Raw genomic sequence first — 18219 nt, 5'->3', positions numbered from 1 at the left:
GTGGTTTATTGCGAATGATTTTGTTCCCGAGAGGTTCCGTGCGTTTCTCTTTCGGGTTCATCGGAAATATTCTCTTGCTTTGTCAATCTTGGCACAGAGTGTTATCTTGCCAAATGCATCTTATTGAATGTAGCTTAAGTTAATCAATGTTTTATTGTTTTATACCCTTTTGCATGTTCAAGTATATAATATGGGCGTAGAATCGAACCGCACATTTTCTAGGTTCCAAATAGGTGACGCTACTAGCCAGCTACAAAACATCAGCAATATCTGTCCAAAGGATTTAAATTATATTGTATTTAGCTAAAGATATCATACCTAGCAACAACGCTTTCGTTGTTCTTAGAGCACAAGAGACGTCCTAAGTTGGTCGACCATTGTTTGAACACCAAAGTCCTCGGGAATGTCAAGTATGAGAATTCCGGTCCAACAAGCATCAGTCTATGATACTATTTCAGAGTGCGAGCCTTGGCTAATCTATCTTGAACTAAGCAACTGCTGAAGAGGAGTTTCGTTGAAGATTTTACTTCTCATACAGTGTTCATGCGACAAGCTCGGTTGTTCTTCGCTGCAGAAACCCAGAAGTAGCAGGGTGTTGAGTATCGGAAAGGTTAAACAGGTCAGAACTGCAAGCACTTCAAGTCAATAATACAATAAAGTAAAGAACCAGTCAATTTCGTCCAGTGCCTGCAACTTGGGAAGGTCCTATAGTTATATTCTATGCATATTCGTACAATTCTATATGAGCTCATTGAGAGACCTAGGGCAAATTCCCTGGCAATGAACTCGAGGAAATAAACCCCAAATTCGCTCATCGGTCGTCTTGTACACGGGCATATCTGCAAGGTAGTTAGCATCACAAAAGACATATCATGCAGCATTCGTGAAAGTACATACTCTAACATAAGCCGGAACATATAAACATCCATATCATCGTTACGAAGTGTCTTAGCAGCCCACGACTGCCCTTCCTCGCCAATGGTTCTAGCAATCTCCTGTCCAGCATGACCCTGCTCGAAGAAGCGCACAATCTCGGCAATTTCGGTGGTATCCTTGTTCAGCGGCACGTAGTGAACCCATGGAACAAGGACATCATCGTGCCATTCGCGGAAAAAGGTCAGCTTGAGCGGTACGCTCTTGCTACGCATGAAGGCATAGAATCGCCCGCTGTAAGTGTGCCCATCCATATCTAGCAAGTAGCGGTATTTCCACGCCTCGTTCTCGTCTTCTCGATCCAGGACATCAAAGAACCTCCTCTCGTCGTAACAGTCTTGTCCCTCACACCCGGTGATATCAACAAAATGGGCGTTGAAGTATTCGCTGAGCTCTGTTTGATTTGCCTTGCGAACTTTCCACCCCTCCTCGCCACCGATGCTGCAAGTGGACTCTGCCTTGAGCTCCAAGATATCATGTTCCGAGTTTCGTTCTAGCGATGCAACCACTCGTTGTCGCTGTAGATTGTGCCAAGATCCATTGTGACTGGATCCGCCGCTGGTCGTTCCTCGCCAGTAGATTTGTCCTTTCCTTGATTCCCATGGTATGTCGGCTTCTGGTTTATAGCCTCCAACTCCCTCGTAATACCAGGGGGAAGGGACGGGAATATCCTGGAACGAAGATGGGTGTGACATCGAGAACATCGGGACTAGCATGTTCGTGAGCTTGAGGGCATTGGGCCGCTCAAAAATCCCAAGCCTATGCTGTAGCGAGGGACTATTGCAAATATCACTAGCCGCGGATTGATTGAAGATGAATCCTAAAGGCTCGAGGGCAAAAGCACTGGTGTTATCTGGGGCATTGCCATCGAGGTCCATAGCCGGACTGTGTGGTGGGCACGATAATCGAGAATAAAGCCAGGTTTCTTGCCGGGCGAGATTGAGAAACCGACTTGTGGAGATTTCTGGGATAGGTTCCGTAGAGATATTATTGCCAGAAAAATGATTTAACAATGAATTGCTGTTTATGCATGCCTGAGCTTTATATCCTTTTGTTACCAGTCTGTGTAACTCCTCATGAGGAACAACAACCCGCGGCTCATCGTGAACATTGAATTCGAGATCCATGTCAGGCAGCCATTGAGCAAATTTGCTAAACTGCTTCATCGTCGCGTTCCGTTGGAAATCTCCCTGGCCATTGCCTAGGTGAATAGGCTCACCATTTCGGATAGAGATACCCATCACCATGTTGTCGAAGCCTAGATCCTCTCTCACACGCGACCGGATTATACGCGGGGAAAGTCCCCAGAAAGGGAGCAAAGAGTGATATATCGTGTCGTACTCGTCAATCAACATCGTATTCCGCTGCTTCGCAAACTCGTACCACTTATCGAAGTGGGGAGGCGGCGGCATGTTATATCGTCGACGGTATTCGGTGACTGCCTGTTCCAATGAGTTGGACTGGCCTGTCAAGGTTTTATTGAATGTCTTCGAGGCAACGGACGCAAGTACAGAGATGGGATGGTCGCACAACCTTTCATCGGGCATGCGTTTGAAGTTTGGTGAGAGCAACGGGAAACGCCAAAAGAAGAAAATCACGGTGGCTACCGCAAGAGCCATTGTCCAAGTCCTCGTGCTCTTTGTTGTGCGACCAAAGTAATGATATGATTTCTTTCGAGTTCCCCCAAGAGGCTGGTGGTTGTGTTTTGCCCAGGGCTCTACGCGAAGAGTGTTGAAGATAGCCATAGTGCTGGCTTATAAATAATGAGTGGGACAATATTTGACGGGCAATAGGAACAATTATATTGCTCTCGACCCAGACACTGAAGAGTACATAGAAAGAGGCAATCAAACTCAACGACCTTTTAGGTTGGGCCCTGAGGCCATCAGCCATGGCTTAATTAGCGTCGGCGCTTGAATTAGTGCCGCAATATTGGAATATTGGAATATTGGAATATTAGAACATTAGAACATTTCGAGATGAGGCCGAATTTCAACAGCTTTAGTTTACTCAAATTTCTCTCTTTTTATAACTCTTTGTCTTTTTCGTTCCTTTCTATAATGCAGTACAAAAGATGGCATTCGGATCCAACAAAACACTACTTTTCCAACTCAAAGGGTTCGAATATTTCACCCTAATTGGAACGGAGCCAAAGTACGTTGCTCCACTTACCCTGCATTATGTGTGGACGCCACTGGGCATCATGCAACCCGGCTATCGTTATATCACGCAGGTGCATGAGGCCGACTCGTATCAGCGGCTAATGAGTGGTTTACAGCAATTCAACGAGGATTGCGGTCCGGTCCGGTTAGAAGTTCTATAAAGTGGAGCACGATAGTTTTCACGCACTGGAATTAAATGAGGCTCTATATTAGATAGGTGCAATTCGGCTGTAATAGTTTTCACACCCTGGGCGATCCTGGCTTCCTTGTGGGATTTTGACCAATTACTTCCGGGATCACCGAAGGTTAGGCTTCGAGCACCTAGTTCGGATTGAAGGGGGAATAGAACGACACCTGTGAAGCGTTTCAATTTGTTGCTATACAACATTTACCATTTGACTTCACTAGCAACTAGTAGAGTAGGCGATTAGCCACATATTTTAGATAGTCCCGAAGGTGTAGGTGGCTAGGTTCACGGCAGGAGGGCTCTCGGGAGAGTAGATCACATTGGATCGCTGACCCCATTGAGGATTGTTGACGGAATCAATCCAACCCTCCGGCTCAATCGCCAGACAACCATATTTTTCCACAAATCTAGCAGCTTCCTCATTTTCCGAATTGCGCTCGACCTGAGAAGGCTTCACGGGAATTGTTCCATCCATGTTCAGGCAGGTGAAGAATTGTAAAGCAGGCTGGTTCGTGGCAACTTCCATGCTAATTCCCGTGGTTCTGGAGTTCAACCGGAGAGCAGGAACAAGTGAGTGCTGGGCTGAGTACGTCGGGTCGCGGTCAACAATGAAGCAATTGTCATATCCCACATCACTGCCAACAAGTCCTTGGGTATATTGGATGTCACGGCCGATAATCTTGCCGGTAGTAAAGTCCATGGATTGGTGATCGGTATCAGCGACGGTAGAGATGGCGCCGTTGGGGACTTGAAGACTGTCTGTGGCGATGAATCGCTCAGACAGAGGCAATTGCAGCCATGTATCATTGAGCACAGTCGACTCCTTGAACCCATTCAGATTCCAGTAGATATGATTGGAGAGCATGATCGGAGTGGAGTGAGTGAGAGCCTGGGAAACCAACTTGGTCATCAGCCGGGGACGTCCCTGTGGGTTCCCTGCCGTGACCTCGGTGTCGACACTGTATGTAGCCTGCGTAATAACATCGCCTGGGAAGCCTTGGAATGCGGCATCGTAGAGCTGGAAGGTAACGGAGGAAGGTGTGGATGCAAGCACAGTCCAGTTCCGCTGATCATAGCCAATGTCTCCCCCATGCAGAGTATACAAGCCCTTTTGATTCTTGGGAATGTGGTACTCGGTTCCATCTAGGGAGAAAGTGCCATTTTTGATACGGTTGGCAATCCGACCAAGGACGGCGCCGAAATAGGTATGGCTGGTCTGGGTGTCTTCTAGATATTGGCGCGGATCGTCGTAGCCGACTACAATGTCTTGCACATTGCTATCCCTGTCTGGGACGAGCAACGAGATCAATCGCGCCCCATATGGAATGAACTTGGCCGTAATATTGTCGGCGGAGATTGTGAAGACCTTAAAGGGATCCACGGAGGATGTAGTGGAAGACGACTGGCTGAGAGCGATCGGAATGAAAAGACATGTTGCAATGCACTGTTTAACATACATATTGCAATATTTGATAAAAGAATGCTCAACAGGAATGGCACATGTAAACAAAGGTAAATGAAAGAGAGAATTTGTGACAAAAGACGAAAGGAAGCCCTTTTGGATGCTTTTAAATCAAGTAGATCAACAGACCCACCTTCTTGCGGTGTATACAACATAAAACAAACCGCTATCGGCGTGTCGGAAACGGAAAAGAAAGGATCAGGGACACGTTGTCGGCATGCCGAGTTGATCCTCGTTCGAGAGGGACCCAAGGTCCCCCCACAAGGGCTTCATTGGTTATAGTTGAACTTTCTTCAGGTGTCAGATCAAATCTCACCCTAAATTTCACCTTAAATTTCACCGAGATTGTCCCTTTTTACTTTTCCATTCCGTGCGCTTGGCGGCCCCGTCGATCAAAAGGACATTCGGGCATTCTCTGGAGTCTTTTCGGAGTGTCAATGCAAATACTGACCTCTCCTCGGCTAGTGTTGCACAAATTATGCAGTAATCTCACAATTTCCACTCTTCAATCAACGATATTCCGGGTTCCAGGCCAGGCAGACTCGCCCAGATGTCAAAATCGAGTTACCTAATTAGGAAGGCTTACCAATCAGGAAGATGACACCTATTGTATATCACCCCTACGGTCCTATATTCTCTATTGCGGAGCACAGCCGTAGAACTTGACTGGCCTGTAGCTCAAAAGATTCGCTGAAGATCTTGATACACTAAAGATATACACTAGCAATCGTACCTGTTTGATTGGCTTGATATGGGATTGTTATTGGGCTAAAACCACCGTATAGATTCTCGAACCGTATACACAATTCTAACGCATAGAAAGTACCACAACCTGATTTATACTGTCTCCACACAATTGAAACCCCGTAAGCCCTAAGCCTAAGTGAGCTAAGTATGAAGATCAAGTCTAGAAGAAAGAAAAGAACGATTCACAAACCTGCAATTTATATGGTGAAAATATACTTTAACCACAACATTGGAATACAAGTTTATAATTTATTCCATATGTAGACTATGAGTTAATATCTTGTTACAATTTCAAGATTGATTTTTGTATTTTTGTTAAGAAACAGTGTTCGACACAGCCCCGTGTCATCTATCCACTCAATGGAGATTTCTCGGCGTAAGCCTACCTCCAACCCCCTAATTGCCCTCACCATCCTCTTCAATCTTGGCCGGGATTGGTTTGTTTGCCAGGGGAGTTAACCTAAAACCGTGTCTACGATCTCCAATGGGGTAGTCAAGAGTCTGCGAGTGATTGGTGACTCGTTGGTCCCATACGAGCACGGTGCCAGCTTCATACCGGATCCGACAAGAGAAATCCTGGCGTTTGGCGATGTGATCAAAAAGGAACTTGAGGATGCAGTCTGACTCTTCCTGCTCGAAACCAACGATCTTTTTTGTGTAAACAGGGTTTACATCTTCAAAGGATCATGTTAAAAAGTGGATACAAACACATAGGCGAGATAAACTTACAAAGGGCTTTCTGCTTTGTAACCGGGTGAACAAGTACAACGGGGTGTTCAGCTTGAAGCACTCCGCGCCGCATAACGGCTTTTTGGCCATGTTTGAGCTCTTGGCTGACGCCGTCATTGTTGGTGTGAATAGCTGTCAAGCCTTCGAGGCGCTTTCTGAAGCGAGGCGACAAACTGCTGTATGCCCTTACGCTTGAACTCACAAGAGTGTCTCCTCCAGCGGTTGTTGGGGACTCGAGCATAGCAATGAAAGTGGTTCCAGGGGGCTGTTGCTCGGGACTCTGATCTGTGTGCCATTGGACTGGGCTACGGCCGGCCCAAGATTGACGCACTCGGAGGTCACTGGGAAAGGTGTCAGTGATGTTGGACGATGGCTTCGCGTAGATTGCTATGCCTACTCTTTATGATCGTAGATAATCATGTGCTCTTCAGATCCCGCAGCAGGATGGGGGGCCCAGCCGTGAATATGCAGAGGGCCGAAATGGCGGACAATTTTCTTTTGTGCCTCGAAGCCAATATCCACAAAGTCTTGATCGCGGAATACCAAGGCACCTCTCTGCGCAGCAAGGAGAGCGAGCTCATCCAAACCAGCGCTGTCTAGTTGAGAGAGCTGAACTCCGTGGATCTCAGTTCCCACGTGAGGAGATAATTCCCAGACCTTGGTCGCATTCTTTAGAAGATTGGGCAGCTTGGGATCAGCGCGGTGACCAGGATCGAAATGGTCGAAAGCACCGATATCCTCTACCTTCTCAAGAGGATCGTAGAATGCTGTTGGACTACAGTTTAGTTTTCTATTCAATCAGAATTGGATTATCATATTCAGACTTACGCATGTAATCGGGATATAGAGGCTCGCCATTTTCGTTCTTCTCTCGTGTGATTGTACCGGGCGTAATGACTGTAGTGCTCGACATTTTGTTGTTGACTCGAATAACATATCTTGATGGTCCAATGTACAAGGCCTATATAACATCTTGGAAGAATATTGGAAAGCAAAGATTCAAATGCCGTTATTTCGCATTCTACAAAGTACAACGATAGAGTTGGCCGCTCAGCAGGCTCGATGATCCGATAAACCCCAGACAGTTCTTATCAGCTCTATCATTTCAGCGCGGCCAACCTTCCAAGCTTAGAAGCAATCGAAACCAATAGTATCACAGTTAGATAGGACTATTCTTGTTTGACATGGCTTCATTAAGGCTTGATGATGCATGTTAGATAGGACAAACTCCGAGTGAGTTCTTGTGCACAGTATCCAAGCCAACCATCTACTTTCTCCCTGGGAGATATCAAGCTCTAGATATGGAAAGATAGACACGGATCAAGTTCAAGATCTCTTTAAGTTCTATCTCCCTCGCAGTAGATAATGTCAGAGTCGAGGTAAAAATCAATTACTGATATATTTCACTATGGAGTCGACTGATTCTTCGCCGGCATTGTCCATGACTGATACGGAGAAGAAAGGTGATGTAGTCACTACTGTTACCGATGGAAATGGAAGCTCGGCAACGGAGTATGAGCGATTCCTTCACCTGGAAAATGTGTTCAGCGGAGCTTCAAGGAAGAAGCTTCTTCGAAAATGTATGACTAGTGCAACGATGGAATGTCGGTTTCCTAACTTTCGACTCAGTGGACCTACGCCTGCTGCCAACGCTGAGTTTTCTATACTTGATGTGCTCGCTGGATAAATCCAATGCAGGAAATGCAAAGGTAAGCATGTTTACCTTCGAGATCTCATTCAAAAAATGTCTAAACATTATCGATGGTTAGTTATTCGGCTTCCTTGAGGACCTCGGAATGACTGGCACCCAGTATAATCTGGCTCTGATGTACTTTTTCTTCACCTATGGGCTTGCTGAGCCAGTTTCGAACATCATGCTTCGAAGACTCGGTCCTAAAGTATGGTTTCCATTCATCGTGTGTGCATGGGGACTTATCACAACTCTCACCTCGCAAGCGAGCTCTTATGCTGGATTTGTCGTCATCCGTCTGATGTTAGGAATAACCGAGGCTGGACTTTACCCAGGTGCTTACTTCATTCTCTCCATGTGGTATACACCGAAAGAGATCGGCACACGAATGGCTATTTTCTACGGTGCGAACACAACCGCAGGTGCCTTTGGTGGAGTCATTGCCTACGGAGTTGGATCACTTGATGGGAGTCATGGCTGGAGAGCCTGGAGATGGCTCTTCCTTATTGAGGGGTGTATCACCATATTTGCCGGGCTTGCTTGTCTGTTTTGTTTACCGTGAGCCTCCCAGCAACTCATCATTTTCGTCGGACATCGCACTAATTTGTCGTTGACAGTGCATTTCCTCATCAATATAAGGCTGGCAAAGGTACCAAATGGCTTACCGAGGAGGAACTTGAATATGCTTCCCTTCGTGTCAAATATGCCAATGGCCCTGTGTCTTCCACTTATACCTTCCGCTGGAGTGATGTGATTGCAGCTGCAAAGGATCGGAAAACTTATTTCATGTATGTCAATCCCAAGTCTTCCTTACCCCTCATAACTAATTTGTCTTCAGGATGATGCTGTTCTGGTGGGGTGGTTCCGTACCTACATACTCCCTGTCTTATACTCTGCCCACAATGGTTGCAAACTTGGGGTACACTGCGGTGAAAGCGCAAGTCATGACCACGCCCCCTTACATCTTTGCCACGTGCGTTTGTGTTGCCGTTGGTTATATCAGTGATAAAACACAGCGACGGTATTTCTGCATCATGGGTGCTTATACTCTGGGCCTGATGTAAGTTGCTCTCTACCAAGATGAAGGCCCGTACTAACCAGAAAAATTTAGTGGTATTATTATTTTGTGGATAACAGTTCACCACCCTTCTATCCCCGGCGTGAGCTACTTTGCTATCTTTTTTGCTGCAGCTGGATACTCGGCGCAAGCTCCTATTGTAGGCTCTGTCTGCGAAACTCAACTTTGGAACTTTGACTGACCATTCAATTCAGGTTGGCGCTTGGACAGCTTCTAACATTACGAACCCATCCAAACGAGCCGCTGCTATTGGTCTTCTGATGCTCCTTGGTAGCGTCGGCGGTGGTAGTATTGGATCTAATATCTACATTGCTAGCGAGGTCAGTGGGTTTAGAAATTCTGGAATCAAGAGATTGACTGACATATCATAGGCGCCTACTTACCCTCTCGGATTTGGCTTCTCAGTCGGTGCAACTCTGCTTGGAGCTATGATCCCCGCTACTGTACATTGGTATTTAATGCGCAAGGAAAACAAGCGACGGGGTGGATTGGACGTTGCTGAGATTGAGAGAACATACACTACGGAAGAGCTAGGAGAGTTGGGCGAGGACAGCCCGTTGTTCCGATTTGTGCTGTAACACTGCCCAGATTTTGACCATAAGGAAGTTCTTGGATCTCTGGGGCTATTCTCTGGGAAGTTACTCAAGCCTATATGCACTAGGTGGGTACATAAACATCCATGGATATTTGCCCCTCAGGTGCTATTTTGATTATCAGAGCCTAGAAGTAAATATACCTCCAAACATGACCGTTTCATGTCGACCGAATGCCTCTGTCGATATTACCCTGCGATCCCAATCTCTGACCCCAGAACCGTAATAAAATAGGTAATATCGTGGAGCATCATAGGCGAGCTATCAAATACCACGATAACAAGAGGGCCGGAACGAGGAGGCACGGCGAGAGCAGTCGTTACATCCAGCGCATTCTTCGCGCTTATCCCACCAAGTTCCATTAAGTAGGCCGCGTTTCGGATTATGGAGATTCCATTTGGCAAATGAGTCAACGCCAAGGGATACCAGGTACCCACATAGATAACGATTTCTGGGGAATGGACCTCGGAATGTCCCGAGCCCCGACCTCGGGAGCACCTATCGATTCGATAAGCTGCGCGGGGAAATCAGGTCCGCCGCGCCCAAGATCTCCTATCTTCTACCTTTATCGGCATTATTCTGATATGATGATTAGATACGATCTTAATTTCAATGTCAAAAAGGGTTCGAAGAGAAGGGGAACAGAATCGATATTCTGCTTGGCCGAAGATTTCCCAATACTTTGCCCCTCCTGAGCATCAGAACATCGGAATATCAGCCAAACATGCGGCCACTGCCTACCGGAATTTATACGCCTTTGCCGTGTTTCTTCCACGAGAATGAGGATATAGGTGAGACCGATATGCTTTGGTGGAATTACAGTGTAGCTAATGCGACATAAAGATATTGAGGCCTTCCAGAGCCATGTGAAATGTAGGAACATGGAACCCCATAGATCTGTGCCCAAATGTTAACGAGGTTGAAAAGTCATTGCGAGTGCTGGAACCATTCCAGTAGTTTCTGGGTCCATGGGCGAGGCTATACATCTGGTAAGAAAACATTTATTCCACAAGTCTCCAAAGCTAACGGGTTATATAATTGCAGGACAGAGAAGAGAAAAAGACCATCATTCGGTCTGCTCGTGTCGCTCTCGATGAGGTTAATTTGCAAGATGTTCCAATCGTCGCAGGGGCGGGAGGAGCTAGTACTCGTGAGTCGATTCAACTTTGCAAAGATGCTGCAGAAGCCGGCGCAGATTATGTGATGGTTATCCCACCAGGGTACTATGCCGGAGCCCTTTTGGCAGATACCTCTTCAATCAAGAAGTTTTTTGTGGATATCGCAGAAGCATCGCCGTTGCCAGTGTATGTATCCCCCTAGCCCTTAAAATGGGAGGTCCCTGACATCTTGCAGTATCATATACAATTTCCCCGCCGTATCGGGAGGAATCGACATGGATAGTGATTTGATTGTCCAAATAATCAAGTCTTCTGCTAACATTTGTGGCGTGAAATTGACGTTCGTTTCTATAGTCTTCCACTCTCCATCAAATTGGCTAACATAGCCCTACAGATGCGCCAATGTCGGAAAATTGACTCGAATCATGGCTCAAGTTTCGACGCCAGAATTCCAGAACGCTTTCCCTCGATCGTCAGCGACCCCCTTTCGGGCCATCGATGGATTTATTGACTTCTTACTGCCATCCATTTCTGTTGGATCCGCGGGTGCGATCAGTGGTCTGCCAAACATAGCACCAGTACGAGCTTGCAATTGACTTGAAAATCAAATGGGGAACTGGCTGACAAGCGATTAGAAATCGTGCGTGAAATTGTGGAATCTGTGCCAAGACAGCGGGTCTAGCAAACAAGCGACCGAGCTACAGAACTTGATTGCTCTTGCCGATGGTGTGGCGCTGAAGATTGGGGTAAGTGAATTTCGAAGAAAAAATTAATACTTTCGGATGCAAATACTGAGATAACTGCAGATTGCGGGGATGAAGAAGCTGTTGCATCGACACTTTGGGTACGGCGATAAACCTCGGCTGCCACTGTTGCCGATGAACGACAAAGTAGCGGACGCGATTCTATCGAGCCAGTATCTGAAAGCATTGTTGGATCTGGAGGCAACACTGTGAAAGGAATCAGCAATAACAAGGACAATTTAGGAATTCATAAGGCCGAGGATGAAAGGGTGAAAGGACGAGAAAGGGTAAAAGTGGAAATTCGCCCCGGGGCCCCGCTTGACTCTGATAAGCTGATGTCTGTGCGGGAGATAAGTCCATTTTACTACTTCGCTTCTTTCTCTTCTTTATTTTTCCTATAGCTTCATATGATAATGGACTTTTCTACTTCGTCAGCTCCGATTCTGAATGGTCGTTTGTACAAGTCTAGAAAATGTCGGCCTTGCGACGCTTGTCGCAGACGTAAAGTCGCTTGTGAAATGCCCGATGGACCCCCATGTCTTCGATGCACCAACAAAGATCAACAATGCACGTTTGAAGAGGGTCCAGGGCCACGAAAGAGGTCTAGATTATGCGAACAGACGAAGCCTTTTGAACCTTGTGAGCAATCTGACGGGTGGCTGGACCTTTTAACCGAGGCTCGACCAAATATTGGGCAAAGTGATGAAGCATTATCGCCAGGGCCGAGCCGTCTGGGTGCCATTCAAGAGTTTGAGCCAACAAGCCCCAGAACAAGCCACTCGTCTGTCAGCCAAGATGGTACAACGAGGCGCGACTCGCGAAGCAGCCTCTCATCCAGCCCGGGAAGATCTCCACCAACTCGAAAACGACCAGCACCCAGAGACTCGCCTGCTCAAGTCGATTCACTCGAATTCATTCCGGAGGCATTTAGCTTCTATATTGGCCCAACAGGGGTGTCAGATATCCATATCTTGAGCCATCAGCAATACAACGACCAGAATCTCTCGTTACCAAAGGTGAATGGCTTGAAATATCGAATCATGCACAACCCGGGTCAGAAAGAGAGGGAAACTGTTGATTTCTCTCCCCCTACCGTTTTCGGTATTACCAACCACTCTCTTCTGGAAAAGGCGGAGCCAAAACTTGATCCACAACTCACCGAAAATGGATGGCCTCGTCTATGGGCTATGATGGATTCCACTGCAGCGTGGCATCTCATCAAACTATATTCACGCTATGTCGACCCTTACTTTCCGATTCTATCCAGTCATCAAATTCCATCATCACCAACCGACTTGAACAAAATGCCCCTGGCATTATTGACAGCAATCTGCGCAACCGCCCTTCCATTCGTCATGTATGACGATAGTCTCTACACATTGCTTTTAAACCCGCCTTCTAGCGAGAAATTATACCGTCTTTGCTGGCTTTGTATATCGCAGGAGCTTCATGCACCTTCTCTCGGGACACTTCAAGCCTGTCTCCTTCTTCAACAGCGACTTCCTACGAATATGTATCTCTCTGATACCGCATTTGCATGGACACTCATGTCCACTTCCCTGGCTGTTGCACAGACTATCGGTCTTCATCGTGATGCAGGATCATGGACCTCTATTCCAGCATGGGAGAAGAGGCTTCGGCGTCGACTCTGGTGGGGTCTCTATGCCATGGAGAAGTGGGTCGCCCTCGCACGAGGAATGCCCAGCCACTTAGGTGATGACGATTACGATGTATCCATGCTCGAGCAAGAAGATATACAAGATACCCTGTCAGACTCTCCGGATACGCAGAGTCACATCTATCATTTATCGAATTTGTCAACGATACTTTCGGACATTCAAAGGTCCTTCTATTCGGTGAAGGCGGTCGGGAAAACATCTAATGACCTCCAGTACTCCTTGGATCTGGCACGGCCCATGCGCGTTAGGCTTAAAGACTGGCGAGACAATTTGCCGAGCAATATGAAACCGGTCTCTAATGCAGTCGTTTCTGGCGAAGACCTCGATGGTAATGGATCTCTTTATCTTTCATACATCGTCACGCATGTGGCTCTTCTCCGCGCTTTGCTACGACCATTAGATCGATGGCCGGCAATCATCAAGGTCAACAAAGAAGAGCCAGATGCGACCTACGAAGGCGCCAAAGCAGTTGTCACAGGGGCGTTGCTATGCGTAAAGGAATTTGTTGAGTTCGTCGAAAGGCTCACTGGAGCTCAGTGGAATGCATTCTGGCATAGTTGTGAGTATAATGACTTTTACAGTGCGGAATTCCCAATCTAACAAATCCACCAGGGAGTCGACCGAATTTTGCAATTGCTGGGTCGTTCATGGTGCATCTTCTACAGGTCGTCACACCACTTAATCAGGCTGAAAGTCAATCAATGGCGGAATTTTCGAAATACACATTTGAGAAAGAACATGCTGAACTTCAAGACTGGATTCGCAGATGGCGCTGGGCAACGCGAATCTCAGCGAATGGAGCAGCAGGGGTTAAAGGCTTAACAAACCTCGGATTTATCAAAGTAGAGACTCTAATGGGAAATGGGACATAGAAACTGTGGAGTATAATATAATCAATAATAATTCTTAACATTCAAACAGAACTAGCACAGGTTAAGCATCATCCTCCCTTCATCTTTGGCACACTCTCCATCATCCTCCTCAACCAAACTTGGAATTGGCACATTAGCCAGTGGGGTCAACCGGAACGCATGTCTTCGAGAACCAGCGGAATAATCCAAGGTCTGCGAATGTTGCGTGACCCTCTGATCCCAGATAACCACTGTACCAGGCTCATATCGCACGCGACAGCAGAAATCATGGCCGCGATTGATATGGTCAAACAGGAACTTCAGCATATAGTCTGATTCTTCCTCATCCCAACCAACGATACTTTGAGTGTAAGAGGAGTTGACAAATAGAGCTTTCTTTTTGGTGACAGGGTGAACGACGACGACTGGGTGGATGGTTCGAGTTATCGGGCGACGCAAGACTGATTCCGCACCGTTATCGCGGATCTCACGCATGATTGGGTTTGCTGTGGTGTGCACGGCTTTTAGGCCTTCAAGTCGCTTGCGGAATGAGGGAGAAAGACGATCAAATGCGCGGGTCATCTTTGGGGAATTCGTTAGCTGAAGCTTGCTTGCTTCCTGAATCGAGACTCACGTTTGAAATGATTGTGTCTCCTCCCGCTCCTGGGGGGGACTCGAGCATACAGAAAAAGGTAGCACCAGGAGGCTGAGTCTCAGGGGACTATTGAAGTGGCATGTGAGTTCTCGTTCGTTATGGGTCTTGGATAGTGGATATTACCTGATCGACGTGGAATTGGATTGGGCTTTTTCTTGCCCAGGATTTGCGAATACGCAAGTCACTATTTGGTGGAATGGTGTGTTAGCTGCACTTGTGAGCAGAAAGATAGTTTGCACAAATAGCTCTGAATGACTTACTCCTTAGAGTCATATACGATAACAAACTCTTCCGGGCCATTTTTAGGATGAGGCATCCATCCGTGTTTGTGAAGGGGGCCAAAATGACTAAAAATATGTTAGAAACTGAAGGGTAACTTAACCAACTAAACTCACGAGGCAATCTCCTTCTGCTTTTCAAAGCCCAGATCGGTAAAATCTTGGTTCCTGAATACTAAACAGCCGCGCTCCTGACCATGAGGGCCAATTCATCCAAGCCCTGTTTTGAAAGCTCCGACTAGATTTGTATGCATTAGAGGTTTCTGTTTCTGTTTCTTTTTTTTTGTAGGGGCAGAGAATCTCACAATCTGAACTCCTTGTAGCTCTGTTCCACAATGAGGGCTCAACTCCAGGACATTGGTCGCTTTTTCCAAAAGATTCGGGAATGATGGATCAGCTCGGTGGCCTGGGTCATCGTGCTCGAACGGGCCCACCATCTCGACCTTTTCGAGAGGGTCATAGAAGGCTATAATTCTTGTGAGTTCATAAAGCTTCAATTGTGTTTGGACACGAGACTCACGCAGGTAATCGGGGTAGAGTGGCCCCTTGGCTTCAACTGTCTCTGATACCATTTTTGACGACACGATGCAATAGAAAGGAGATGTTTGAATTTGATGGCTTGAATTCTGAGAGGTGCATTCGACACGATGATTATAAAACAACTAAAACAATTACCATGGCTCCAAATTAAGGTCATTCCGAGCCTCTGATGGATGGTCTCATAGATTATCGTGTGTTAGAATAGTTGCCCGCGCGGCCAACTCAAAATCAGCCCCACGTGGGCCCCCACTTGCTTATCTGTGGATCGATAGCGGTTGATAAGGAGGCTCCACAGGCAATCAGGGCCAGGCATTAGGCGAGATAGTGACCTTAATCTTCCAACCTTGGAAGGTTATATCGAAGAAGCCACCGATAACCAATACTAAAAATGTAAGATGAATATTGCATATATTACATGTATTTCCAGGCCATGAATAACTCCAGGATCTTCACTGGATAAAACTACAACCATCTGAGTGAAACATTGCGAGGTTTGAAGATGGCTGCTGATCAAGTCACCATCAGTGATGAGGCTAAGGGCGGTGTTACAGCCGACGCGGCTGTCAAAGCCATTAAGGCTGGACGAAACAAGGATGTTGATATTGCCGCACAGATCGTCAGCGACTATGCAGATCAAATGGATGGTGAAAGCTGGTCTGCCGAGGAAGAACGAAAGTTGATCCGCAGAATCGATTGGAGACTTATCCCCACGGTGCGAAGCTCTTTTGCTATTTCGCAATATCTTGTAATACTAATATGGAATAGCTATTCGTTTGTGCCACTCTATCAGGCCTTGATAAAACCGCCATCTCGGCCGCTGCAGTTTACAACATCAAGACGGATCTGAATTTTACTGGAAATGAGTTTTCATGGATTGGATCAGCACCATTCTTCGGTGGACTGTTGTTCATGGGCCCTTTGGCCTACTGTTTGCAAAGGTGAGATGCCCTATCGTGTTTTGTGTCTAAATATCCAAGGCCAACTAGCGTCTAACTCACTTAGGGTCCCTGCCGTGCCATTCTTCGCTTTCAATGTTCTCTGCTGGGGTATTCTGGAGATGTGCATGGCAGCATGCACCAGCTTTGGTGGCCTTTTCGCGTGCAGATTTCTTCTAGGCGGTTGTGAATCACTGTTGATCCCCGCTGTCACATTAGTTGTCTCAATGTGGTATCGACCCGAGGAACAACCAAAGAGGAACAGGTACCGGATAATCCATTCTTGGCCAGTAACAGTACCTTGATATTCTGACACGATGATACAGCATTATCCTAAACGTGGTTGCGCCTATTATTAATGGGTTCGTCGCTTGGGTTGTTGGGTATTACAATGGCCCGTACGAAAGATGGAAGATTATCTTCCTTCTAGTGGGAGGTCTCACTATCATCACATCTGTCGTGGTGTATCTCGTATTGTACGATGCCGATATTATCCAAGGATAAAACAAAATCACTGACAAAATCGAATAGGCCAAACAACCCCCTGGAAGCCAAGTTCCTTACACCCCGGGAAAAGTACATTGTCATTCAACGCAAAGCCGCTGATAACACCGGTATCGAGTCCAAGACTTTCAAGATGGACCAAGTCTGGGAAGCTATCTTCGATATCAAGACATGGTTGATTTGGATTGCTATTGCTGCTTTGCAGGTACCAAATGGCGGGTTGACAACTTTCAATACGCTCATCATTTCTGGGCTTGGCTTCGATTCCCTTCAGACCTCGTTGCTGGCTATGCCTCCTGGTGCCATGAGCACTTTGTCCGGAATCGGTCTCTCTTATCTGGCTGCTACTACAAGACGATATCGTACGGCAATCGTGACCGTCTCTATTCTTCTCCCACTGTTGGGTGCTGTGCTTTGTTATGCGCTACCGCGAACGAACCTTGCCGGTCAGCTCGTTGGGCTATAGTAAGTTTTCCTAGTCCGTTGAATCGTCTATCTATACTAACATCAATTCTTTGCAGCATCTTGTAGTAAGTCAACATAGTTTCCAGAGTGCGTCGCTTTTGCTAACTTCTCCAAGTACATACTGGGCCCCTTACGTCACCTTGGTCTCGGTATACCAGGCTAATGTTGCAGGTCATACAAAGAAGTAAGATGCCCCTTAAGACACATAAGTTCCCGTCTAACAATATTTTAGAATCACACTCTACGCCTGGTTTTACATTGCCTGGGCCACCGGAAACATCATCGGACCTCAAACATTCCGAGCAGATCAAGCTCCCGAATATACTGGTGGAACTGTGGCAATGATTGTATGCTATATCGTTGCGATGGCTGCTATCACAGCATATGGTCTAGTCTGCCACATGAGCAATAAGAAGCGCGCAGAGGCCATCGAAGCTCGTATGGCTGCCGACCATGACTGGTTGGATATGACGGATAAGGAGAATGTGGGATTCAAGTACACTACCTGATGCTTTTGATTGTTTGCAATGAATATCGCCTTTAATATTACAATTCAAATTATTGATGTACGTATGGGACGCGGGACTGTTAAGTGGAAATAGGTGGTGATGCTTAGTGAGCACTGGGTGGTCCGTGATTAAGAGTACTCAAGGACATGCTCAGCTTTACTCAGTGGTCAAAAAGCGGCAAGAGCTGAGCACTTAAACGGAAAGGGAAGCACACATACACACCTATACACCCTTTTATACAGAGATATATACAGAGGCAACCCTGTGAAAGGTGGCGATACGTGGATTTTTGTCCTTTTTTTTTACTTTTGTTAGAATTTCCAGTCATTCATCTCACCTGTTCCCCATCTTATGTGACGCT

The 18219-nt window shown here is 46.6% G+C and overlaps 9 protein-coding genes across 9 annotated transcripts; 5 read left to right on the top strand and 4 right to left on the bottom strand.

Moving 5' to 3' along the window:
- Positions 1-811: 811 nt before the first annotated feature.
- Positions 812-2678, bottom strand: N7487_009136 (uncharacterized protein; the record flags this gene model as incomplete). The annotated part of the gene is made up of 2 exons (XM_056876866.1): positions 812-839; positions 898-2678. 2 exons carry the CDS (start codon positions 2676-2678, stop codon positions 812-814), a joined length of 1809 nt encoding a protein of 602 aa, XP_056725446.1.
- Positions 2679-3007: 329 nt separating this feature from the next.
- N7487_009135 (uncharacterized protein) lies at positions 3008-3256 on the top strand (the record flags this gene model as incomplete). The annotated part of the gene is made up of 1 exon (XM_056876865.1): positions 3008-3256. The coding sequence occupies one exon, from the start codon at positions 3008-3010 to the stop codon at positions 3254-3256; it is 249 nt and encodes an 82-aa protein (XP_056725445.1).
- A 279-nt stretch (positions 3257-3535) lies between these two features.
- N7487_009134 (aldose epimerase family protein) lies at positions 3536-4741 on the bottom strand (the record flags this gene model as incomplete). Its single annotated transcript, XM_056876864.1, has 1 exon — positions 3536-4741. One exon carries the CDS (start codon positions 4739-4741, stop codon positions 3536-3538), a length of 1206 nt encoding a protein of 401 aa, XP_056725444.1.
- A 1146-nt stretch (positions 4742-5887) lies between these two features.
- N7487_009133 (TauD/TfdA dioxygenase family protein) lies at positions 5888-7133 on the bottom strand (the record flags this gene model as incomplete). Its single annotated transcript, XM_056876863.1, has 4 exons — positions 5888-6165; positions 6221-6561; positions 6618-6995; positions 7045-7133. The coding sequence occupies 4 exons, from the start codon at positions 7131-7133 to the stop codon at positions 5888-5890; spliced, it is 1086 nt and encodes a 361-aa protein (XP_056725443.1).
- Positions 7134-7628: 495 nt separating this feature from the next.
- Positions 7629-9566, top strand: N7487_009132 (uncharacterized protein; the record flags this gene model as incomplete). Its single annotated transcript, XM_056876862.1, has 8 exons — positions 7629-7800; positions 7850-7929; positions 7990-8468; positions 8528-8698; positions 8749-8970; positions 9022-9127; positions 9183-9308; positions 9360-9566. 8 exons carry the CDS (start codon positions 7629-7631, stop codon positions 9564-9566), a joined length of 1563 nt encoding a protein of 520 aa, XP_056725442.1.
- A 739-nt stretch (positions 9567-10305) lies between these two features.
- Positions 10306-11655, top strand: N7487_009131 (dihydrodipicolinate synthase family protein; the record flags this gene model as incomplete). Its single annotated transcript, XM_056876861.1, has 8 exons — positions 10306-10372; positions 10425-10454; positions 10509-10570; positions 10626-10885; positions 10935-11039; positions 11094-11277; positions 11335-11445; positions 11506-11655. 8 exons carry the CDS (start codon positions 10306-10308, stop codon positions 11653-11655), a joined length of 969 nt encoding a protein of 322 aa, XP_056725441.1.
- A 305-nt stretch (positions 11656-11960) lies between these two features.
- N7487_009130 (fungal specific transcription factor domain-containing protein) lies at positions 11961-13993 on the top strand (the record flags this gene model as incomplete). The annotated part of the gene is made up of 2 exons (XM_056876860.1): positions 11961-13680; positions 13734-13993. 2 exons carry the CDS (start codon positions 11961-11963, stop codon positions 13991-13993), a joined length of 1980 nt encoding a protein of 659 aa, XP_056725440.1.
- A 51-nt stretch (positions 13994-14044) lies between these two features.
- On the bottom strand, positions 14045-15477 carry N7487_009129 (TauD/TfdA dioxygenase family protein; the record flags this gene model as incomplete). Its single annotated transcript, XM_056876859.1, has 7 exons — positions 14045-14554; positions 14607-14693; positions 14751-14811; positions 14888-14974; positions 15023-15096; positions 15211-15371; positions 15426-15477. The coding sequence occupies 7 exons, from the start codon at positions 15475-15477 to the stop codon at positions 14045-14047; spliced, it is 1032 nt and encodes a 343-aa protein (XP_056725439.1).
- A 467-nt stretch (positions 15478-15944) lies between these two features.
- N7487_009128 (uncharacterized protein) lies at positions 15945-17858 on the top strand (the record flags this gene model as incomplete). The annotated part of the gene is made up of 8 exons (XM_056876858.1): positions 15945-16157; positions 16211-16383; positions 16448-16645; positions 16707-16856; positions 16912-17349; positions 17406-17414; positions 17465-17533; positions 17582-17858. 8 exons carry the CDS (start codon positions 15945-15947, stop codon positions 17856-17858), a joined length of 1527 nt encoding a protein of 508 aa, XP_056725438.1.
- Positions 17859-18219: the final 361 nt, after the last annotated feature.

This window comes from Penicillium crustosum (genome assembly GCF_028827405.1).
Source record: "Penicillium crustosum strain IBT 35664 chromosome Unknown utg000004l_segment0_segment0, whole genome shotgun sequence".
Lineage (NCBI taxonomy): Eukaryota > Fungi > Ascomycota > Eurotiomycetes > Eurotiales > Aspergillaceae > Penicillium > Penicillium crustosum.
The sequence above is the reverse complement of the archived record's forward strand: the minus strand, read 5'-3'. Positions and strand labels throughout refer to the sequence as shown.